This window comes from Sciurus carolinensis, chromosome 1 (assembly GCF_902686445.1).
Source record: "Sciurus carolinensis chromosome 1, mSciCar1.2, whole genome shotgun sequence".
Lineage (NCBI taxonomy): Eukaryota > Metazoa > Chordata > Mammalia > Rodentia > Sciuridae > Sciurus > Sciurus carolinensis.
The window spans coordinates 182,856,546-182,880,607 of NC_062213.1; the positions used below are offsets into that span (position 1 = coordinate 182,856,546).

Consider the following 24,062-nt stretch of genomic DNA (forward strand, 5'->3'; position numbering starts at 1 on the left):
ATGATTAAATTCTACATTTATATAGTCTGACTACTTTTTACCTTGAATGCTTTATAGCAAGCTACTTTTTATTGAAAATAATAAGACGGCAAATAAAAAATTTTTTTTTGGTGTGTGTGTGGTGCTGTGGATCAAACCCAGGGATTTGTGCATGCTAGGAAGCACTCTATCACTAAGCTACACTCCAGTTCAAAAATAACTGTTTTTTTTTTTTTTTTTTTTTAATTGAAATTTAAAGAGAGATTTGCCTGCCAAGAACCTTGCTTCTTGAGGGATGAACTATAAAACTTGTGACTGTTAAAGGTATAAACTTTGGAGACAGAAGAGTTGATCTCTACCATTTAAATAAAGAACACGTGTTCTTGGGCAAATAAACGACTGTTTCTAAACTTCGGCTGGAGTACCAATCAACTCATAGAACTGTGGTGAAGTTTTTTGTTTTGTTTTGTTCTTTTGAGAGGGAGTCTTGTTGTGTTGCCCAGGCCGGTCTTAAGCTTATGGATTTGAATGATCCTCCCACCTCAGCTTTACAAATGGCTGGGTCTACAGGAGTGTTCCACCTTGCCTGGTTCTGTGGTGGAGTTTATATGAGGTAATAATGTAAAATGCTTAGGATTCTATCTGGCACACAGTAAGTGGTAAATAAAAAAATCTTTTTATTTTTTAAGCTGTCAATGGATCTTTTTCATTTCACTTATTTGTATGTGGTGCTGAGTATCGAACCTAGGGCCTCACACACACCAGGCAAGCGTTCTATTACTGAGTCACAACTCCAGCCCCCAATAAAAACATCTTAAGAGAGGGGGTCGTGGGGGCAAAGAGAGGTAGTATTTGTCCTTAGCATATGCAAGACCCTGTGTTCAAAATGAATCCAAAAATGAAAATTTCAAAAATGAAACAAAAACCCCCCTCTTAAGTGATATACAACTAACAAACATCAGATTTACTGTGATACTCTGTGATGTATGAATTATAATAATAAAATTCAAATTGCAAAGAAGACTAAAATAAAGAAACATTCTCCATTTCATTAAAATCTAAGGTGTCACTGATGCTACTATGTATCTTCTAAAAGAAACCTGATGGCCAGATAAGGTGGTGCATACCTGTAATCCCAGTGGCTTGGGAGGCTGAGGTAGAAAGATCAAAAGTTCAAGGCCAGACTCAGCAACTTAGCGAGGTCCTAAGCAATTTTGTCAAGACCCTGTCACAAAAACTAAAAAAGGTTGGGGATGTGGGTCAATGGGTAAGGACCCCTGGGTTCAGTCCCAGGTACCAAAATTTTTCTTAAAAATTAAATAAATAAAAAGAAACCCAACAATTAAACTCTGATTAAATCTTTAATTATAAGATATCTCCCAACTTCAGAGACACTGAAAAGTGAGAAAAATTTTTAAATTTTAGATGAGTTAAATAAAGTTTAACTACACAGATATTAAACATTATTAAGACAATTATTTTCAAGACAAGTCTATAATACAATTAGAAAGAACTGAAATGTTTTCTTTCTTAAGGAGTAATTGTCCATGTTTATCTCCACCACCAATTTCACCTGGCTCCCATCCGTCATTTTCTTGGGAATGTTCCTCAAACAATGAGACCAGAATGGATCTTCTGGTTTTGTATCCAAAGGAAATAAAATCACAATCCTGAAGAGATATTTGTACTCTCATGTTCACTGCAGCATTACTCACAAAGGCCAAGATAAGAAATAACCTAAGTGCCCACTGATAGTCAATAGATAAAGAAAATGTGTGCATGTATAAGCAAGTATTATTCAGCCTTGAAAATAATAAAGTCCTATCACTTATAACAACATGGATGAACCTGGAGGACTTGTTAAGTAAAATAAGCCAGACACAGAAAGACAAATACAGCATAATCCCACTTACACATGGAATCTAAAAATGTCAAAGAAGAGATGAGAATGGTAGTTACCACTTTAATCTAGGATGGTAACTACCATTCTAATCTCAGATGGTTACCATTCTAATGGGCTGGGAAGAGAAAGAAATGGGGAAATGTTGGTCAAAGGGACCAAACTTTCCGTTAAAAAATATGTTCTAGAGACCTAATGTACTATGGTGAATATAGGTAATAAGGTGTTATATACCTGAAATTTACTGAAAGAAGGTTTCAAATGTTCTCTCTCTCACACACACACATACACACACGTAACTTGTGAGATGATGGCTATGTTAATGATCTGAATTGTGGTAATCATTTCACAATGCAAATGTATTATCAAAAATCATGTATATCTTAAACATACAAATTTTTGTCAATCCTAACTCAATAAAGTTGGAAGGGGGGACAAAACCATTAAAATTTTTAGGTGTTATTTTCATTTCATTAAGATATTATAATCTTTTTTAAAAAAAGATCAAGATTTTCTTTGCTTTACAATGGCACAAGTTACACTTCATTCACATAAATAAACATATCCATATCTTTCTTGAAACATGCAGCCTATGGGTGTCTTCTCTGTACCATAGGCAGACTATTCTATTTTTCTTCCTAAAGGGAACCACAATCCTGAAGTTGGTATGTGTTTGTCCCATCTGTTTTTATAATTTTTCTCAATTTGTATATACCCACCATATACTTTTGTGTGGGTTTAAATTTAAATAAATAACACATCCTTTTGCTATTTACCTCCCCTTCCAATGTTGTTTTTTAAAATTTTTAGTTGCAGGTGGACACAATACCTTTATTTTGTTTATTTAGTTTTTTTATGTGGTGCTGGGGATTGAACCTAGTGCCACATGTGTGCTAGGCAACTGCTCTACCACTGAGCCACAATCCCAGCTCCCAATGCTGTTTTGCTGATCTATACTGATACATACAGATGTGTTCACTCACTTGGCTGTTACGTAATATATCACAGTAACAATTTATATACTATTTATTCATTTTGCTATTGATAGGAATTTAGGCTGTTTCCAAATTTCTGCTATTACATGTAATGTGTCAATCACACGTACAAGATATCTCTTGATTTAAAAACAGTTTCATTTGTGCTTTGTTCTCCCAAGTAGTTGTACCAAATCACACTTCTCCAACAATGTGTGTGTTCCTTTTACCTCATCATCACTAACATTTGGTATTTTATAAGGCTTTTTAATTTTATAAATCTGAAGAGTGTGAAATGGTATTTTATTGATTCCATTTGTAATTTCCTGTTTATTAATGAATTTGAGAATCTTTTTTCATGTGTTTATGGGCCACTGGGGTTTTCTCTTTTACTGTTTCTTCTCAAGTATAGGGGATTGAACCCAGAAGTGCTCTCCCACTAAGCTACATACCCAGCCCTTTTTATTTCAGGACAGGCTCTCACTACATTGCCCAGGCTGGCCTTGAACCTGTGATCTTCCTGCCTCGCCCTCTAGAATTGCTGGAATTACAACTGTGGATCACCTTGCCAACTAGGCTTCCTCTTTGGAGAAATACCCATTTTTCTATTCATCTGCCTTATGTTTTATAAAACTCTCAATTAAATAAGCTACAAATATTCAAGTATTTTAACTTTGTTCAAGGTGTCATTTGTAGTACAGAGTTTTAAATTTGGACATAGTCAAGTTTATCAGTATTTTCCTTTATATTTTACACTTTGTATTTTGTTCAGAGTTAGGACTATTCTCTTTCACACTTAAGATTTCTATCCCTAGAAATAAATTTTGTATAAAATGTGAGATAAATCCAATTACTTTTTAAAATTGTTAACAATTACATAAATACAATTTAATGAATATTTTGCTATTTCCCCCTGTTTTGAAATGCCACCTCAGCCATTTACAAAGTTTTTACAAACACCTACATCTGCCTTGCTTCTAGGCACTTTTTTGCTTTATTAATATGCCTGTTCCTACACTTAAATCACTGTGATATATTGTTACAATTTTCTAACAAGTATGGCAATTCCTCTTTGTTTTTCTTTAAAATCGTACTGGCTATTCTTGGTCATTTATTCTTTCTCGTAAATCTTTTTTTGGGGGGTGGGATGTACCGGGGATTAGACTCAGGGGCACTTAACCACTGAGCCACAACCCCAGCCCTTTTGGATTTTAGTTAGAGACAGGGTCTCAGTGAGTTGCTTAGCGCCTCACTAAATTGCTGAGGGTAGCTTTGAACTCATGATCCTCCAGAGCTGCTGGGATTATAGGTGTGTGCCACTGCTAATATTGACTCAACCAAACCTCTTACCCTATTGGTATTTTAATTAAAATTGCATTTATATATTAATTTTGAGAAAACTAACATTTTAGGATTTCTTAATAGGCTAATATATTTCATTTATTTAGATTTTTTCTCTCATGTCTTTTGAAAAAATTTTGGAGTTTAGAGACTTCTCAAAAAAAAGGTTTATTCCTGAACACCTGCTTTTTAATTCAAATTCTTAGTCTCATTACATTGTTAAATCACAGCTAAGACATCACTTACTTCTACAAATACTTCTGACTTTTCAGGCTCATTGGAAAGATCTTCCTCCACTTTGTTGAATTTATTTCTTTTCTTTTCTTTCTTTTTCTTTTTTTTTTTTTTTTTTCGCCTAATATGACCAAGAGTTACACTGGGGAATAACATGGACAGTGCTTAGTTTTAAGGGGCTCTCATTCTAACTGGAGACACAGAACAATAAACACTTTCAATTCAGGGTGACACATCCTAGTATAGGGGAAGTACACTGCGCTATGGGAATACATAAGAGAAATACCTAACTCAGACTTGGGGGATGGCTGGATGGGGGGAGAAGGGTGTCTGTCAAACAATGCTTCTCAAGGAAGTAACATGTAGACTGAAACCTGTAAGAAGAACAGAAATTAGAAAACACGATAGTAACTAAATCATAGTAATGCTATCCTTGTCTTGCTCTTGACTTTACTGAAAAAGCTCTCATTGTTTAACTTTAAATCATCTATATTTTGAACATATTTCCTCCCTTGGCTTCTTAGCACTATTTTTGGCTCTCATACACTCTGTAATAATCATTACTTGTTCACTGGTTCTACTTCCCTCCTTAAATGTTGGTATTGCTCATGGTTTCATCTTTCTCTTTCTTGTTTTAATTTAGGCACTATTCCTAGAGACTTTTCACACTTCTGTTTCAAATATGGACTTAGACACAGAGGAGTCACAATGTTCTTACTTTTAGCTCCTACCACTACTGATTTTCAGACCTAAATTTCTAACTACATACTACATGTCTCTATTCATATGTTCTATAGACTTCTTTCTCTATGAACATGTTAACATACAACCTATCTACATATGGTATATACTACCAACTAACACCAGCAGATATGCCTCCCATATTCAGTGGACAGCATCGCTATTTATACCTTTAGAGTTATTAATCTGAATGTGTGTTGGAGAGTATGTCTTTTTTGGAAATCAGTTTATGTTAGAGCACAGTCACTACACCCAAAGGTTGTTTCAAGGATTAAATAATCACAGAAATTTTCAGGGCAAGTATTGTTGCTTTAAAAAAATTTTTTTTCCCCTTAACATGTCACATTTGGCGAGGCTACTATTTGCCATTTATTCAAATTCTAAACTAAGTGTTATGTGAAGACTACTTTGTAGATGTAATTGAAGTCCATCATCAATTGACTTTAAGTAAGGGAGATTATTCTGGATAATGTGGATGGGCCTGATTCAATTAGTTGAAATGACTTAAAAGAAGAACTGAGGCTTCCCTAAGACAGAGAACAAACACCACCTATAAAAAACAGATTCAGACTATGCCCAATATTTCTAGCCTGCCCTTCGACTTCAGACTGGCTTTACTAGCCCCTACACCTACATAAACCAAATCTTTATGTATCTACTACTGGTTCTGCTTCTCTGGTTGAACCCTGATTAATATACCAGGTTTGTAGTCTACTTGCAAAGGCAATTCCTTCAAAAACCTAGTAAAACTTCTAATCTTTGTTCTCATTAGTTCCATGCACCAGTAACTATACCCAAAGTTTTTTTTCTGGACATGGTTCTTAAACCTATTTGTTTTGTTTTTGTTTTGAGCTTAATCCTTGGAATATGCTCCTTCCTCTCCATCCCACATCAGACCATCACCATCTCTTACCTGAACTAGTGATTGAAAAGCCTCCTAACTGGCTTCTCAGATTAGTTTTTTCTCCTCTATCTATTCTCCACACTGCTGCCAGAGGTCTCTTTCTGGAAAACAAATATGATCATGTCACTATCCTTCTTAAGAATCTTTGAAGTCTCCCTACCTAAAGGAAAAAAGTTTTCCCCCCATTGGTTTCTGTTTTTATCTCTTATTTCCTTCTATTCTCTTTGTATTTAATTTTCTTTTTATTTTTCTAACTTGTTCAGATGAATGCTCAGGTCACTGATGCTTTTCTTTTTTTTAACAGGCATTTAAAATTTTAAATTCTCTCTAAGCATTGCTTTAGCCAATTATGCCAGTTCTGATATGTACTATTAATCACTCAATTTGAAATTCAAATTTCCTTTGTGATTTCTTTGACTGATAGGTTATTTAGAAATTATTCTTAATAATTTCCAAAGCTAGACTTTATGTTCCAGTAGGAACATAATAGCAATTTCCAAATTTTCCCCTCTTTCTCCTAAGACCTGTGTAGAACAACAGAGAAAGTTAAGAAAAAGAAGGAAACAAAACAAACCCATGTATCTTCAGTAAAACTAGAAGATAATAAAAAGCAGAAAACACCAAATAAAGGTGGCCCAAAGTACCTGGGACTACTAGTAAGTATACAAGAAGCCACATCTGGGCAGGGGAGAATGACAATAAGTATAAAGGAGTCTAGTGGGGAAACAACAAATTTTCACTCCCAGAAGAAAAGGATCCTCTCTTAAGTCAGAACTGCAACATGTAGAATTGAGACTGGATAGGGGAATCTCAGAAGCAAGTAGAGAAACGAGGCATAGAAAGTGTCATGTGAGTAAGTAGAGGGAAAAGTTTCAGTCTCAGAAAAAACTATCCTTCTAAAAGTGAGGCATGTCTTTTTCTTTTGTATTTTTTTTTTTTATTTTGAAATAGTTTCAAACTTATAGGAAAGTTGTACAAAAACTTCTATATAATTTCATAAATTCTAATTGTTAACATATGAAGCATGAAATTTAAAAGGCAGAAATCATATCCTTTGATAGTAGAAGCTGTAAGAACTTGTGGGAACTCAAGGTTAGTAGTTCACACTAATTAAATTACTTAAGTTCCTGAGAGGCCCAGAAGATATGGCTATATTTTAAAAGAACAAATCCATCAGCACAAAAGAGGGACAGGAGTACTGAGCAGAAAAACTTGGAAAACTATCTTGCACCTCAGATGCAACTAATGTTCTTGCCACACCTGTATCATCCCTCTTAATAAGGTAGTGTGAGAAAATGCATCTTGATCAAATATGAACAACAAAACCCCATGAAGTATCCACACAAAGATACCAGGTAAAAATTGTAAAAAAGCAGTGTAACATCTTTGACAAAAAAAAAAAAAAAAAAAAAAAAAAAATCAACAGACAATATCACAAAGTAGATGAAAATTAAACCCTACTTTTTAACATGTGTTCAAAAATTCATAATGCAGCTATGAAGAAAGATCTCACAGAAGACATTTAAGAACTCAAAGAAGAGGCTGTCTATCAACAGGAGGTGATGAAAGAGAACTCAGCAAAGAAATGGAAGAAAATTTGTTTTTAACTCAAAAATGAAAACTAGGGTTGGGGGTGTAGCTCAGTGGTAGAGTGCTTTCCTAGCACATATTGAGGCACTGGGTTCAATTCTCAGCATGACATAAAAATAAATAAATAAAATAAAGGTACTGTGTTCATCTACAACTAAAATTTTTTTTAAAAAATGAAAACTAAACTGCCATGAACACTTGGTAAAGTATACATGTTGGATGGAAATTTTTAAAGTGAAAATAAACTGATATTTATTTTTTTAAAATAGATATGATTTGTACCTACCTATATTTTCAAAGAGAATCTCATGTTGAGATTGACCCCAAATGATCAACTAAGAAAAAATATCTAATAAAAGAGGTAGAAAAAATACTTTTAGCAACAAGACAAAAAAAGCAAATCCCTAAAGTCAAGCATGGTGGCATGTGCCTGTAATCCACTGCTTATGAGACAAAGGCAGGAAGATCATGAGTTCAAGACCATCCTGGGCAAATCAGCAAGACACTGTCTCAAAAACAAACGAACAGATTCCTTTTCTTCTGGTACCAAGCACTGAACACAGGGGCACTTAACCACTGAGCTATATCCCTAGTACTTTCTATTTTTTATTTTGAGACAGGATCTCATGAAGTTACTTAGGGCCTTGCAAAGTTGCTGAGGCTGACTTTGAACTTGAGATCCTCCTGCCTCAGCTTCCTGAGCTGCTGGGATTACAGGCATAAACTGCCTCACCCGGCTTAAAGCAGAATCCTCCAAAGAAAAATAAAGTACAACGGCATCATACTTCTCTACTGGGCATTCAATGTTAGAAGATAGTGGACAAATTTCTATAAGATACTCAAGGAAAGAAAGTGAGTCAATAATTTTGTGTCTAGCCAAACATTCTTTCATTAAATAAGGCTACAGACCTTGCAAAATCGTAGCATTTATCCATATGAAATCTTAAAAAAACAACTTGAGAACAAACTGAAACCATTTCACCAAAAGGACTGGTAGTGAGCACCAATATGTTCAATTATAGATTTAAGATGAAAACAAATATACATACAGATGAAAGAATGTTATGTACTCTAAGAATGTGATAATATATACAAAATAAATGACTGATAGGATTAGGAAATAGCATAAAATAAATTCAACAATTGTACTTATATGTAACAAAGTTGAGAGCCAAACAGTATAAATTTAAGCAAAATTTAAAAATTAAATCATAAGGGGTAATAAAATAATACTATGTTGTCTAAAACTAGTTAATAAAGAGAAATAATGTTACTCATTAAGGGAAACAAAAGACACTGCTTTAAAAAAAGAAAATATGAGTATCCCATAGGGCACAAAGGAACCACAGGGTGGGGGGAAACTTTTCTAGCATTAGAACTATCATTTTAAAAGCACAAAAAACATGTCATGTAAAGGTTCAAAAACATATACAATTAGAAAGAATGACATAAAACAATTTGACAAAACCAAGACATTAATACCTTCTTATTTATCTGGCTTAATTCACCTATTAAATAGGGGGGAAAAAAAAAAGCAGCAGCTGACTCAAAGTAAAAACTATCCTATGTTGTCATCAAGATAAATCTATGGACTGGGGATACAGTTCAGTGGCACAGCACCTTTCCAACATGTTTGGCTTTGATTCTCACCCCTGCAAAGGGTGGGGGAGATATATCTGACTAAAAAGATATGTCCTGCCTAAATTAGTCAATATAATCTGATAAGAAAAAAATCAAAGGTATAAAAACCTGAAAGCGATAAACCTATCACAATGATTATAACCTAGAAATTTCAAGAAAATCACTTGAAAAAAATAAAAAAATACTATATAATGTAATTCAATAAGACAGCAATAAAAAGTACATAGAAATTAAAAGACTTCATGTATATAAACCATAACCAGTTATAATCTATAAACCTATTTAATAGCAACAAAAGGCAGAAAATATCTAGCAATAATATGAAATGTGCAAATTTTAACTGAGGAAAGTTTTAAAACTCCCCTTTAGGAAACAAATAGAAGGATGTAATATGTTATTGAATATAAGGACTCAACATCTTTTTTTTTTTTTTTACTTTTTTGGTGGTGGTGCTGCACCATGCTAAGCAAGTACTCTATCAACTGAGCTATATCTCTAGTCCCATAGGACTCAACATCTTAAAGATGACAATTTAGACTAACTTAATTTATAAAATAATGAAATCTCAATAAAATAACAACCTGTCCTTTCCTCACCTGTACAAGGTATTTATAAAGACTGTGTAGTAAAATAGGTAAAAATGGTCAGCCCTATCAGATATTCAAAGTCATAAAAGTGGGCTATGGATGTGGCATGCTTAAGACCCTGAGTTCACTTCCCAGCATTGGGGGGAAAATGTCATAAGAAATATTACTGATCAATAAGTGTGTGTGCATATATACACCAAAAGGTTTGAAAAACCAACAAAAAACATCACCACACCAAAGTTCAAAAGACAAGGTATCTACAACTCATATTACAAGGGGTTAATCTCCTCGATTTATAAAGCACCCTAAGTAAATGAGAAGAAAAAGTCCAATAGGAAAAAAAAAGGGTAAAAGACATAAACAATCAGTTCATTAAAAAAGGAATACAGGGCTGGGGACGTGGCTCAGGTTAAGTGCCCTGGGTTCAATCCCTGTTACCATCCCCCGACTCCTAAGAAAAATGAAACATAAGCTCAGGGTTAGAATGTTTGTCTAGCATGAACAAGGCCCTGGGTTCAATTCCCAGCACTGGAAAAAAAAAAAAAGTGAGGAAAAGAAACACAAGTAGCCTTACATAAGTGAAAAGGTGATCAATGCACATAAAAAGTACAGAAGGAAACTATTTCTTACAAATCTGATTGACAAGAATCTAAGAGTTTGACAATTCTGGTGGCAAAGATATAAGGAAACAGGTACTCTCACCCACTGATGCAAAATATTTACAACCTCTATGGAGGGCAATCTGGCAATAACAACTGGAATTACAAATATGATCAAAATCACAAATACATCTAAATATATATGAAATGATGTTCTGAAATGGCAAATCATTAAAAATAGCCCTACTATACATCTACAGGGGACTGGTTAAACATATCCTTCCTCATTATTTTTACGATGGCAGACACTGCTGAAATAAATGAGGAAACTCTGTACCCATCAGGAAAGATCAAGGATCCTTGGAGGAATGGCTAATTCCAGGTACTGGGCAGGAAATACAAGATGAGTCTGGAATATTCTGTTGTACCACAAAGCTAACAAACATGAATGAATTATCAACAGGACACTATACTTCTCCACATAAGAATAACGAAATTAGAAAAATTAACAGTTGGTAATATCTAGTGAAATAAATGACTTGGGGAACTATGATCAATGAACAGAACACTAATAACTGAAAGGCTAGGAAATTTACAATAGATAGATCTCTGAATCTGCTGGTTAATCTTGTGATTAATCTATAGATTAATCTTTGCATCACTAAAATTAGGACCACTAGTACTGAGTACCATCAAGCATGACACAATATGAAGCATTTTTTAAATATTCTGAATCCAAATTGAATCACTTTCAGGTCATTCATTTTCAGGAAATAGGGGGGATAGAGAAACAAGGTAATAACATAAGAAAACAAAAAGACAAACTCAGATTTTGGGATATTCTAAAGGATAAGTGATCAAATTTCTGCAACAAGTTCATGACATTAAAAAGAAAAAAGAAAAAAACCCAACATACAAGAGGGAAGGAAACGGGACTATTAATTAAAAAATACGGGGCTGGGGAGATAGCTCAGTTGGTAGAGTGCTTGCCTTGCAAGCACAAGGCCCTGGGTTTGACGCCTGGTACCACAAAAAACAAACAAACAAACAAACAAACAAAAAAAAAAACATAATAAGCAAATGTGATGGGTGGATCTTGTCTGGATTCTGATTAGAATCAACTAAGCACCTAAGCCAGGTGCTGTGGCACACACCTGTAATCCCAGCAGCTTGGGAGGCTGAGGCAGGAGGACTGCAAATTCAAAGTCAGTCTTTACTGAGACTTTACTTTTACTTAGAAAGGCCCTAAACTACTTAGTGAGACCTTGTCTCTAAATAAAATATAAAAAAGGGCTGGAGATGCAGCTCAGGGGTTAAGTGACCCTGGGTTTAATCCCCCGTATAAAAAAAAAAAAAAGAATCAACTAGAAAAAGATGTATTTGAGACAAGGAAATCTGAATTAAGACAGGGTATTAGAGAGTACAAAACAATGACTACTTTTCATTTTTTCACATATGACAATGACAATTTTGCTATGTAAGAAAATATTCAAATTTGCAGAGGTACGTACCGAAGTAGTGGGGGTAAAATAACATGCTGTCCAGAATCTGATTTAAAACTTTATAGGAAGAAATGGAGATAGATTAAGCAAAAGTAGAAAAATCCTGACTTTTTGGATAATGGTTACATATACAGCAGTTATCATGTTATTCTCTTGACTTTTATATAAACTTGAAAATGTTTGTAAGAGTTGGGCACAGAAGTGCACATCTGTAATCCCAGTAACTCAGGAGGCTGAGTTCAAGGCCAGCCTGGGCAACTTAGCAAGACCCTATCTCAAAATAAAAAGTTAAAAAGGACTGGGGATGTAGCTCAGAGGTACAGTGTCTGTGGGTTCTACCCCTAACACTCCCTCAAAAGAAAAGATTTGTAAGAGAACACCTTAAAAATGAGAATGCAATTAGCAATGCATTAAGTACCAGAGGCAGACATAACACCTGGGGTTACCATGACCAACAGATTTTCTTTAATGTATGTATTTTGTAATAAAATGCTGACTTAAGAGTTAAGAGGACAAAGGTGAATTAGTTGTAAGAAGATTTCTCAGATGATCATATCAGGGCTTTTATGTTTGTTTTCATGTGCTTGCTTCATGTTAAGCAGCATTCCAGGACAAGTTCTACATAAAAGCTTTCTAAATAAAATGTAATAAAAATAAAATGTTTTCCCAGTTTGTCATAATACATGCCTGAATATTACTTCAAGACATCAGTACATGTAATTATATACATAAAATTTATACACACATGCCACATAGAAATCAACTATCCAATTCAGAATATGGTTTTAGTTCCCTTACCATCGATATTAAGCATCATTTTCCACATGGCAGGTCGAACAGACTGATGGAATCCAAACCATACTTCCCTGCCCCCTCCCAGAGGGTGGTCATATCCTTCTGGAGCTGAGAAAAAGGAACGCCCCACAGGCGTATATCTACAAAAATTAAAATGGTATGTTCAATTCTTTCCTTTCTATGCAAGTATTTAAATCTGTAGAACAGAAGAGACTAAAGCAAACACAATTAATTTATCATAATGATGCTTAAAATTATGACTATATTAACTAAACATTTTCCAAGTTTGTGAAAGCAAAAAGTAGCCAAATCTATCTGCATCTTTCACTGAAATTCTCCATTCTCAGAATCACTAGTTTACATAACAAATTTTATTGAAAATACTTTCTTAAAGACAGGTTTAAAAAGTTAAACAGTTTCAAACTTAAAATGCTAGAGTAAAAATAATAATTGATCAAAAAGTTATGCCGATGTTTCAAGACACACTATTTTTGTAAAAAGACATATATGACCAGTATATGTACATGTCTACACAAATAAAATGTAGCAACTTCAGTACAATCTGATTCTATTCTCTAAATAGTTAAATTACTTTTAAAACAAGGTGACTTAACAATAGGAATATATCTGAAAATATAACAATTATTCAAGACTTACAGCTCCTAGGAGGAAGGGTTGAACATTTTTCTATAAAATAATTTACTATATTATCTAATGATGTATATTTATTTGCAAAAATCAGAGAATATTTTGTTAATACTTCTGTCAAACTTTATGTATTCTATTCTTATTCAACTGAAATAATAAAAATATACAACATATGAGAATTAGCCAAGGAAGGTCTATACAACTCTTAGGAGGAAAAACTTCACATTTAAAATCTAAAGAGGAAAAAAGCCAGAAGCACCCACTTCATGGAGGGCAGATGTCGTAGCACCACATCAACGGCATGGACAGGGTTAGTGCTGATTGGCTTGTCTAATTCCAGTGGCTCAGGCAAGGTCCGTCCTGTCAGTACTTCATGCAGTAGGTGCCAACTCACCCGAGAGACAAATTTGATTGACACCTTGAAAGGACGATCTTTTCCACCTTCCCCAGGTAATGTAACATCTAAATCTACCTGTTTATGGGACAAAAGTCACGTGGTAAATGTTAAAAAAGATAAATATAATTATTTGAAGTTTAACTTTTAAAAATATCATAAGAAAAAACAGGCAAAATAAAATTAATCTCAAAGTCAAACTGATAAACTAAAATTTAAATAACAAAGTTATTCATGCTAGCATTAATTCAACATAGCAAAATACTGAAAACTACCTAAATGCCCTAACATTTAGGTGGCTAAAAAAGAACATATGAAGCTGGGTACAGTGGCACAGCCTGTAATCCCAGTCACTAGGCAGGCTGAGGCAGAAGGATTACAAATTCAAGGCCAATCTTAGCAACTAAAAAAAGAAAGAATGAAGAAGATCTCTTGCAAATGCCACAGAATAATTTCTAAGCTATAACATTAACCAAAGTACAAAAGATCAAAAATATATGATATACTTGGTATGAGAAGTAAGGGAGAAATAAGAAAATATTCACATATCTGCTTACTTTTGCAAAAGGAAACATAGGAAGCATGAGCCAGAAACAAATAAATTCGATGAAGAGGGTTTCTACTGGTCAGATATGGGACAAAGGATAGTCAGATCAATCAACAGAGTAGAAGAAAATGTTCTTCTTTAGAGCAGAAAACCAACTAATAAATGTATAAAGAATGACAGGTTAAAAAAATCACCATTATTATACAGTAATAATCCTTTCAAGCAAGAATCATCAGTTGCTAGGCTGGGGTTTGTGGCTCTGGTAGAGCGCTTGCCTAGGATGTGTGAGGTACTGGGTTCGATCCTCAGCACCACATATAAATAAATAAAATAAAGGTCTATTGACAACTAAAAAATATTTAAAAAAAAAGAATCATCAGTTGCTAAAAAGTATAAAAGAAACAGAATCCTTAATAACTCCCACATCAAAATTTAAAACTTCTGAGCATCAAAAGACACAATCAACAGGGTAAAAAGGCAGCCCATGGAATGTGAGAAAATATTTGTAAATCAGACATCTGATCAGAGATTAATATCTAGAATGTATAAAGAATTCCTGTATTATGGCATGAGGTACATGCTTATAATTCCAGCAACTCAGGAAGCTGAGGCAGGAGGATTGCCAGTCTGAGGCCAGGCTCAGCAGCTTAGACACTGTCTCAAAAAAAAAAAAAAAAGACTGGGGATATAGCTCAGTGGTATAGTATTTGCCTAACAAGTACAAGGTCCTGTGTTTAATCCCCAGCAATGCCAAAACAAAACAAAACAAAATGAAACAAAAATAAAAATAAAAAAATAGAACAGAGAATGTAGCTCAGTGGTAAAGCACCCCTGGGTTCAATACCCAGTACTTCCCCCCTACCCCACTAAAAAAAAAAGAAAAAACTCCTATAATTCCACTAACGAACAACCCAATTTTAAAAAATGGGCAAAGGACACAAATCAAAACCACAGTAAGGTATCATCTTGTGCCCATTAGAATAGCTACTATCAAAAAACCAAACACTAAGTGTTGGCATGTATATTAAGAATTTGGAACCCTTATGTACTGTTGGTAGGAATGTAAAACTACAGTTGCTTTGGTAAACAGTAAGGTAGAGGTGTTTTTTTTGGAGGGGTGGTACTGGGGATAGAATCCAGACGCACTCTACCATTAAGCTACATCCCTAGTTCCTCTTATATTTTAAGACAGCCTCACTAAGTTTCCCAGGCCAGCCTCAAACTTGCACTCTTCCTGCTTTAGCCTCCAGAGTCAAAGGATTATAGATATGTGCCATCACATCTGTTAGTATGGTAGACTTAAAAAAATTTTTCTTCAAATAATAATTACCATGATCTAGCAATTTTACTTGTGGTTATATGACCAAAAAAACTGAAAGCAGAGTTTCAAAGATATACATATATATATATATATATATACACACACACACACCCATGTTTGGAGGAGGATTATTTTCAATAGCCAAAGAGTATATACAACAGATAAATGAATGAATAAAATGTTATATATGTACAACAGGATATTATTCAGCCTTGAAAAGAAAGGAAATTCCAACATATGCTACAACATGAATAAACCTTGAGGACAACATACTAAGTGAAATAAGCAAGTTACAAAAAGGCAAATACTGCATGATTCTACTTATATGAATTAGTCAAATTCATAGAGACAGAAAGAAGATGGTGATTTCCAGGGGCAATGAAGAGTTATGGTTTGATTGGATAGACTTTCAGTTTAGCAAGATAAAGATGGTTCTGCAGATGGATGGTGGTGATGATTACATAACAATGAGAATCTACTTAATACTTAATCCTCCCAGCCGCTCAGGAGTGCAAGGCAGGAGTGCAAGTTCAAAGCCAGCCTTAGCAATTCAGCAGACCCTAAGCAAGTCAATGAGACCCTGTCTCTAAATAAAATACAAAAAAAGACTGGGGATGTGGCTCAGAGATTGAGAGTCCCTGGGATCATTCCCTGGTACATCTCACTCCCCCCAAAAAAGTAGCTTCCTATGAGATACTTATGAACTACAAGAATAAGAGTTATCTTGCTAGGTGAAGAGTGCTACACACCTGTAATCCCAGTGGCTCAGGGGGCTGAGGTAGGAGGATTGTGAGTTCAAAGCCAGCCTCAGCAACTTAGCAAGACCCTAAGTAACTCAGGGAGATTCTGTCTCTAAATTAAAAAAAAAAAAAAAAAAAAAAAGGCTGGGGTTGCAGCTCAGTGGTTAAGCACCCCAGTGCCAAATCCCCAGTGCCAAAAAAAAAAAAAAGAATATCTTGATAGAGAAGAAATAAATGGTAGAAATCAATTTAACCAAGTTATTAAAGTTAAAAATCACCATTAATGGAACAAACACACACATGTGCCTTCTGAATGCACTGATAAGGAAAGAACACTTATGTAATGTGTGCCAAAACTATGTGACTAGAATGTAATCAAGGAGAAGTATGAGACAAACCCAGGCTGAGGGACATTCTATAATCTGCCTATAGTCTTCAATCAAGTTAATGACATGAAAAAAGGGGGTGGAGAACTGCTCCATAATAAACACTACATAGACATGATATCTACATTGTATTCATGGATTGGATTCTGTACTAGAGGGGGGGAAATGCTAAAGAAATTGAAAGACCTGACAAAACTGGACTGGTCTATGAATTGTTGATTAGACAAAATTATCATATTCAATATTAAATTAAAGGAAGTGGATAATTATACTACAGCTTTTATCCTTATTCTTAGGAAAGCCACATTAAAGGGTTAAACATTAAAAGGACATGACAGGGGACAGGGCTATAGCCCAGTGGCAGAGCACTTGTCTAGCACATATGAGGCGCTGGGTTTGATCCTTAGCACCACATAAGAATAAACAAATGAAGGCATTCTGTCCATCTACAGCTACAAAAAAAAAAAAAAAAAAAAAAAAAAAAAAAAAAAAAAAAGGACATGACATAGGGGCTGGGGTTGTGGCTCAGTGCTAGAGTGCTAGCCTAGCATGTGTGAGGCCCTGGGTTCGATCCTCAACACCACATAAAAATAAAATAAAGGTATTGTGTCCACCTATAATTAAAAATATTTTTTTAAAAAAGGACATGATATATGCAACTTAATTGTGGATGTATGTATGTCTATACAGCTATATCTATAGCTATTAAAAAAGTAAGAAGAAGATGATAAAACTAATGTGGTAATAAACATTAAGGATGTTAGTGAATCTGGATAAAAGGGAGTTCTCTGCATGATTTTTGTAACTTTCTTGTAAATCTGAAATTATTTCAACATGAAAAGTTAAAAAAGATATACATATTTACATTTATATGGATTATAATTTAAAAAATTTTTTAGTTGTTGATGGATATTTATTTTATTCATTTATTTATATGCAGTGTTGTCAACTGAACCCAGTGCCTCACACATGCTAGGCAAGTGCTCTACCACTGAGCCACAACCCCAGCCCATGGATTATAATTTTAAGGTGGTAAAAAATTCATTCAAAAAGAGACATAGCAAAAGTATAGTTTTACAATAAAGTGATGTATATCTTACCCCAGTAGTTGCCACAGGAAGTGGATTGGCTGTATAAAGGCTTCTTTTTCCATCATAAACTGGTCTACGGTCTCCAAATATAGTTACTTTAAAATGCTGAACCATTGAGTCAACTACTTCCCTAAAGAAGTAAAAAATACATTCACATAAATCCTCTGCAAGATGAAATACAAAAATATTAACTGAAATAATTTCTGGCACTGTTTAAAACTGTCACAATTCTAAAATTCATTGAATAAAAATTTTGCCTTCAGAACCATGGCTTAAGATAGCAAAAAGATTGATTGCTGGCAAAGAATGACATGCGTTTCTCAAAGTCAGAGAAGAAGGAATCCAGTAAACTACTTAATCATTCCAGGAAACAGCTGACCTGCAAAATTGTCTCCTTAGAAACTAACTTGAAATCTCTTTCATCATCTCTAAGTACTCCCTGACATATTTAGCTTTCTCTTTCTCAAGAGTAAAATGTTCTTTCTACTGTATTAAAATAGCACCATGTACATACCTCTATCAGAACCCTCGGTCTATTGTATTATAATTAGTGTATACTTTACTTCTGTGAGTTTCAAAGGCAAAGAAACACATTGTTTTCCTCCCCCATGCTTATAACAGTATCCAATCAGTAAGGCTACTATGAAAGCTCTATTTTTATGCAGCAATTTTGAATCAATATACTGACATGGAAAGATATTCAAGGCTTACACTTTTTAAAAAAATTACAGGCCATTGAAAATGATAGCAAATATCCATAAATCAATATTCATTTTTGTACATACATATTCATAAGAACAGTTTAAATATATCTGGGAAGATAAGTACCACAGAGATTCATTCAGTGCTTACCTTTGGAGAGGGAAGTGACAGGGTCACAGGGTGACTTATTTTAGTATATAATCTACGTATATTACAATGAGGGTACACTTACTGAGTATGAGTTAAAATAAAATTAAAGAGTTGGGGTGTGTCTTGGTGGTAGAGTACTTACTTGCCCCACGATGCACAAGGCCCTGGGTTCTACCACTAGCATGGCAAAACATAAACAAAGATTCAAATCTAACCCAAGCAAGTGGGGAAAGGAAAGAAACAAATCAGCATTTTCCAGAAAAAAAAAAAAAATCAATGACTTAATACTAATAACAATTTTCTCCCCAGCACAAAATTTATATTTCCCCTCTTTTCGATTTTGTTTAACTGAAACTCTATTCCCCGCTTTTCAATTTTGTTTAACGGAAATTTCTATCTCCCTCCTTTTCTAATTTTATTTTACTAAAACTATTTAAATCTAGATTAAGTTTTACTGGAATAAATCTGACAATAGCCTTGATTGGTTTTGGATTCAAAACAAATTTAAATGATTTTCTTCCACTTTGTTTTCTTTTGTGGCCACTATTACTAAGACCAGTTTTCAGGTGAAATTATACAGATAGAATTTGTCAGGATGTTTTAAGTATTTTGTCACTTTTTTACTCAACACTGAAGTGGTGTAACTGTGAGTTTACCAACTCCTGGCAACCCAGTCAAATCATCTAAGGATCAAAATGGTAGAGCTAAAACATTTCAGGGGATTAAAAAATACTTTGCTTCGATTCTTAGCACACAGCTATGTCCTCAATAAACGTCCTCATGGTGGATAATATACTTGAATGAACTGCCAGAACTTCCAACGGAATATATCTAAAGTTAAACCCAACATATCTCCCCCAAGTTAAATTTGATTATGTTTTTTTCTGCTGTTTAAATAATGATGTCTCCATCTTCTTAGTTACCCAGATTTAACACCTGGCTCATCTCTTTACCCAATTAATTGGTGACTCCATCTCTTGCAATATTTCTTATACTAGTTCTTGTACCTGAATTATTTTAAGTTTATTGGTTTTTATGTGTTTACCTTTTTCTTCTCCATCCCAATTTACATACCACTGACTAAAAAGTCCTATACCCCATGTTTATATCTCAGGTACAAGAGCTGATTAATTATACTTCTCAGTTTGTGGCACATTATCATCATTTACATAAGACCCCCCACTTTTTTGAAGCCAGAGGTGCTCCGCCACTAAGCTACACCCCCAACTCTTTTAAGTTTTTAAATTTTAAGACAGGGTCAAGCAAAGTTGCCCAGGCTGGCCTTGAATTTGCAACCCTCCTGCCTCAGCCTCCGAGGAGCTGGGATTATAGGTGTGCAGCACCACACCCAACAAGATCCCTCTTATAATCGTTTTCTTTCCTTCAATCTCCATTTCCTATTCCCATTCTTCTTCCTAACAATTTATTCCTTCTAATGTATTTGATGAACATCATCCTTTTGTATGTATTCCAATCTTTACCTTCTACAAAGGATTTTAAAAATCTATTCATGTTGTTGTAGCAGGCTTAGTTCATTCTTTAAAAAATTATCTATTATTTGGGCTGGGTATATAGCTCAGTGGTAAAGTGCTTACCTAGCATATCCAAGGCCCTGGGTTTGATTCCCAGCACAACAACAACAACAAAAATTATTTTCAAAAGTTTTATCAATGAAGAACAGTTGTAAATAATTTAGAAGTCACTTAACTCACTTTTTTTGATTGATGTGAAATAATACACATGTGATCTATCCACTCCTCTAGCAGGTAAACTCAGAGTGCCTTTAATTGCAGTCACCCAAACAATACTGCAATTCATTATCTTATTACATATCCCTCTGAACCTGTATGAGAATTAATCTCTATTTGCATATTTGGAAAATAGACTGTGTTTCAAAATGAAGATTATCAACTAAATGATGAAATGCTAAACTGCTCTCTAGAATCACTACACTAATCTACACTCCTTGGTGTTCCTATTTTCCTGTGTCCCAGCCAAGACTTGGCATTAACCAGCTTTGATTTCTAACATGTGCTAGCCTAATGGACATAAACTAAAACCTTGTTTGATAATTTAGATTTCTCTTATTACTAATGAATTGCAGCATTCTTCATGTGTTTTGTGTTTCCTTCTGTACGAATTGTTTCCTTTGCCCATGTTTCTGTTAGGGTTTCTGTCTTCTTGTTGGATTGAAGGAGTTCCATTTATATTCTAAATATTATTTCATAGACACGTTTAGTTTTTTGTAAATATATCTTCTGCCACAATTTTAACTGTCCATTAACAATATCCATGTATCTGTTGAACTGAAACCTGTAATTTTGTAACATAAAATTAATCATTTTTTTCATCTTATGGGTTCATGCGACTGAGGTGCTGCTGATTAAAGAAGTGCTTTCCTAAAGGCTGAGTATCACTTATCTGAAATGCTTAGAACCAGAAGAATTTCAGATTTCAGATTTTAGAATCTTTGCAAATACATAACAAGATATGTTGGGGATGGGACCCAAATCTAAACACAAAATTCATTTACATTTCATATATACTTTATACATATAAACTGAAGGTAATTTCACATATTATTAATAATTTTGTGCATAAAACTAAGTCATGGGCCAGGGTTGTGGCTCAGCGGTGGAGCACTTGCCTCTTATGTGTGAATCACTGGGTTCGATCCTCAGCAACACAGAAAGATACATAAATAAAATAAAGGTATTTGTCCATCTATACCTAAAAATATTAAAAAAAAAAAAAAAAACTAAGCCACTTGGTTTGGAATTTTCTATTTGTGGCATCACATTGGTGCTTAAAAAGTTTTGAATTTTGGCACATTTTGGATTTTTTGATTAGGGATGCTAAATGTGTACTAAGTTACAAGATAACTTACATTTTATTAACTTTATAGTTTTATCCATACTATTTTGCCATTAATCTGTGAGATTCTTCTTTATAAAGAGTAATTAGCCAATTTTACTTTCTTTCATATAGTGAGAGCCAGTTTCCCCATACCATCTTCTAAACAGTCAATATTTAACCAATCAATGGCATTTTTATCTTACTAAATTCTCATATGTGAGTGGCTGGTTCCAAGTTCTCTATATTGTTCCAGTGGTCTACTTGTCTGTTCTTGCACTGGTACCATGTTTTCACTTTTATTAGTGTGCTTTATTATGTTGTCATGTTGGGCAGGGCAAGTTCCTTCACTTTTTCGAAGTTAACTTGAACTTTCATGGAAACTTTTATTTTGGAATAATTTTCTACCCACATGACTAACATGCTAAAAACATAAATCAGTGTGTTAAAAGCTTCTGACAAACTACGTCAATGAACTAAATGAAGAAACACAGTAAGAGCCACTATACTATTGAAACACTTTTATGTTTGAAAACTTCAATTGTAATAAAAGAATAAATTAGAGGATCTCAATTTACCCAATGCTTTTGTAGAGAGAGGATTTAGATGACTACAAGTCCAAAATGAACTAATAGTATAAGGTGACTTCCTCAAAATTAAAGAATTCACATTGCACATATTTAAGTACCCAGACAATAAGACAAATATTACACAAGTCATTTTATATTTTGGAGTACTCTGTTCAATCTGGGAAAACGTTTAAACCCTAAACACCGAAACATAACTAGAAGGCAGCACTCCTGATAGAAACTCATGTGATATGATTAAAAATAAATCAAATTAGGGACTTGTAGTCTGAAATAGGAAAGACTCAAAATTATGGAAGTCTGGCTATTTTAATGGAATGTCATGTGCAAAACTAAATAGAAATCTATCTTGTATGAGAGGACAGGATTAAGAAAAGTATCTGGAAAAATATAGGAAGCTAAATTTTGGAACAAAAACTTCTGGTTTTCTAACCATCATAGTTATTCAAAAGTGGATTATACTACCTTAAGAAATACCTGAGTTCATCCTTGCTAGAACTATTCAAAAAGCAACTATGTAACCAATTGTTGGGGAAAATATAAAGATGACAAAAATTTCCATAATCCTCTCTGACAGCAAAACTTAATTATGAGAATACTAAATAACAAAACACTGAAGATTTCATCACAGGATCAGATAAAGAAACTCTTCACAAATAATTACATTGACATATGAAAATTTACTACAGAGCCTCAATTCTACAGTATGCTTGTAAATTTTAACACTCAACTACTTAAAGTTCACAATAGAAATAGGGATATAATTCAGTGTTAGAACGTGTGCAGCCCTAGATTTACTCCCCAGTATTAAAAAAAAGTAAACAGGTAAAAGTTAGTAACTGCCAAAACCTATTCTACAAAGGGAATCAATCAGCTTATTCATGAGGACCAACAGTTAGTATGTCTCCACTTTAACCCCTTACTAGTATGGTAAAATTAATTGACATATTTAGAATTTTGGTGAAGTTTATTATGCAAGTCAACAAAGTGTCAAAACCAGGAACTTCAAATTCTTAATCCTTATTTAAAAAATACTATTATTGAAATATTCATCAGGCAGGCATAGGGAATGAGAGGAAAACTTCTCTACAACAGTCATGTATCCAGTCACCCAGTAAACTCTAGCAGCAGAATTACTATTGTATTATGAAGAAAGTTTGAACTGGGAAATTGCCCACTTCAGAAACCCTTAAAACATGTGGTAACATAAGCACTACAGAATCAATAAATAGACATCAGTTTTTAGTTCCACTTTGTCACACAATTGATATGTTATTCAATCTGACTTGAGTTTCTTTATATATAAAAATGTGCCAGTTAGTTGTGGTGTCTATAATCCCAGGAACTCAAGCAGAAAGATCATGATGTCAAGGTCAGCCTCAGCAATTTAGCAAGGCCTTAAGCAACTCAGCAAGATCCTGTTTCAAACTAAAAAATAAAAAAAGGGCTGGGAATATGACTCAGTGGTAGAGCCCCCCTGGGTTAAAATTCCTAGTACCAATAAATAAATAAAATAAAAATGAAAGTAAAAAATGTGACACTAGTTTCAGGGAACAAAGGGGATATTAGTGAACTCATTTTGGGGATGGGTAAGAATCAAATATGTATGATACTACTTTTACATAAAAATTTAAGCATGACTATCTCACAAATACACTTCAAGAAGTATATCAAAATTTTCCTAATAACAAGGGGTTGGGGATGTAGCAGAGTGCTTGCTTAGCGTACATAAGGCCCTAAGTTCAGTCCTCAGCCCAGAGGGGAAAGAAAAAGTTTTCCCAATATCAATAACAAATGGATATTTCACAATGCATTAGGATCAACTATAATAAATTAACACCAAGAATTAATTCTAG

At 34.1% G+C, this 24,062-nt stretch overlaps 1 protein-coding gene across 6 annotated transcripts in view; it reads right to left on the reverse strand.

The window, feature by feature from the left end:
* Positions 1–24,062, reverse strand: part of LOC124987301 (protein argonaute-3-like) — a 74,365-nt gene that overhangs the window by 16,778 nt on the left and 33,525 nt on the right. For 3 of the 6 annotated variants that reach the window (XM_047556486.1, XM_047556477.1, XM_047556499.1), the window contains exons 3-5: positions 17,924–18,044; positions 13,699–13,907; positions 12,791–12,927 (exon numbers count right to left, since the gene is read on the reverse strand). In XM_047556486.1, coding sequence (XP_047412442.1) covers positions 12,791–12,927; positions 13,699–13,907; positions 17,924–18,044 — 467 coding nt within the window. Of the gene's footprint in view, positions 1–4,458; positions 4,803–6,082; positions 6,175–12,001; positions 12,050–12,503; positions 12,626–12,790; positions 12,928–13,698; positions 13,908–17,923; positions 18,045–24,062 lie in introns of those variants that run through there. The other 3 variants (XM_047556493.1, XM_047556516.1, XM_047556506.1) reach the window with 3 other exon arrangements.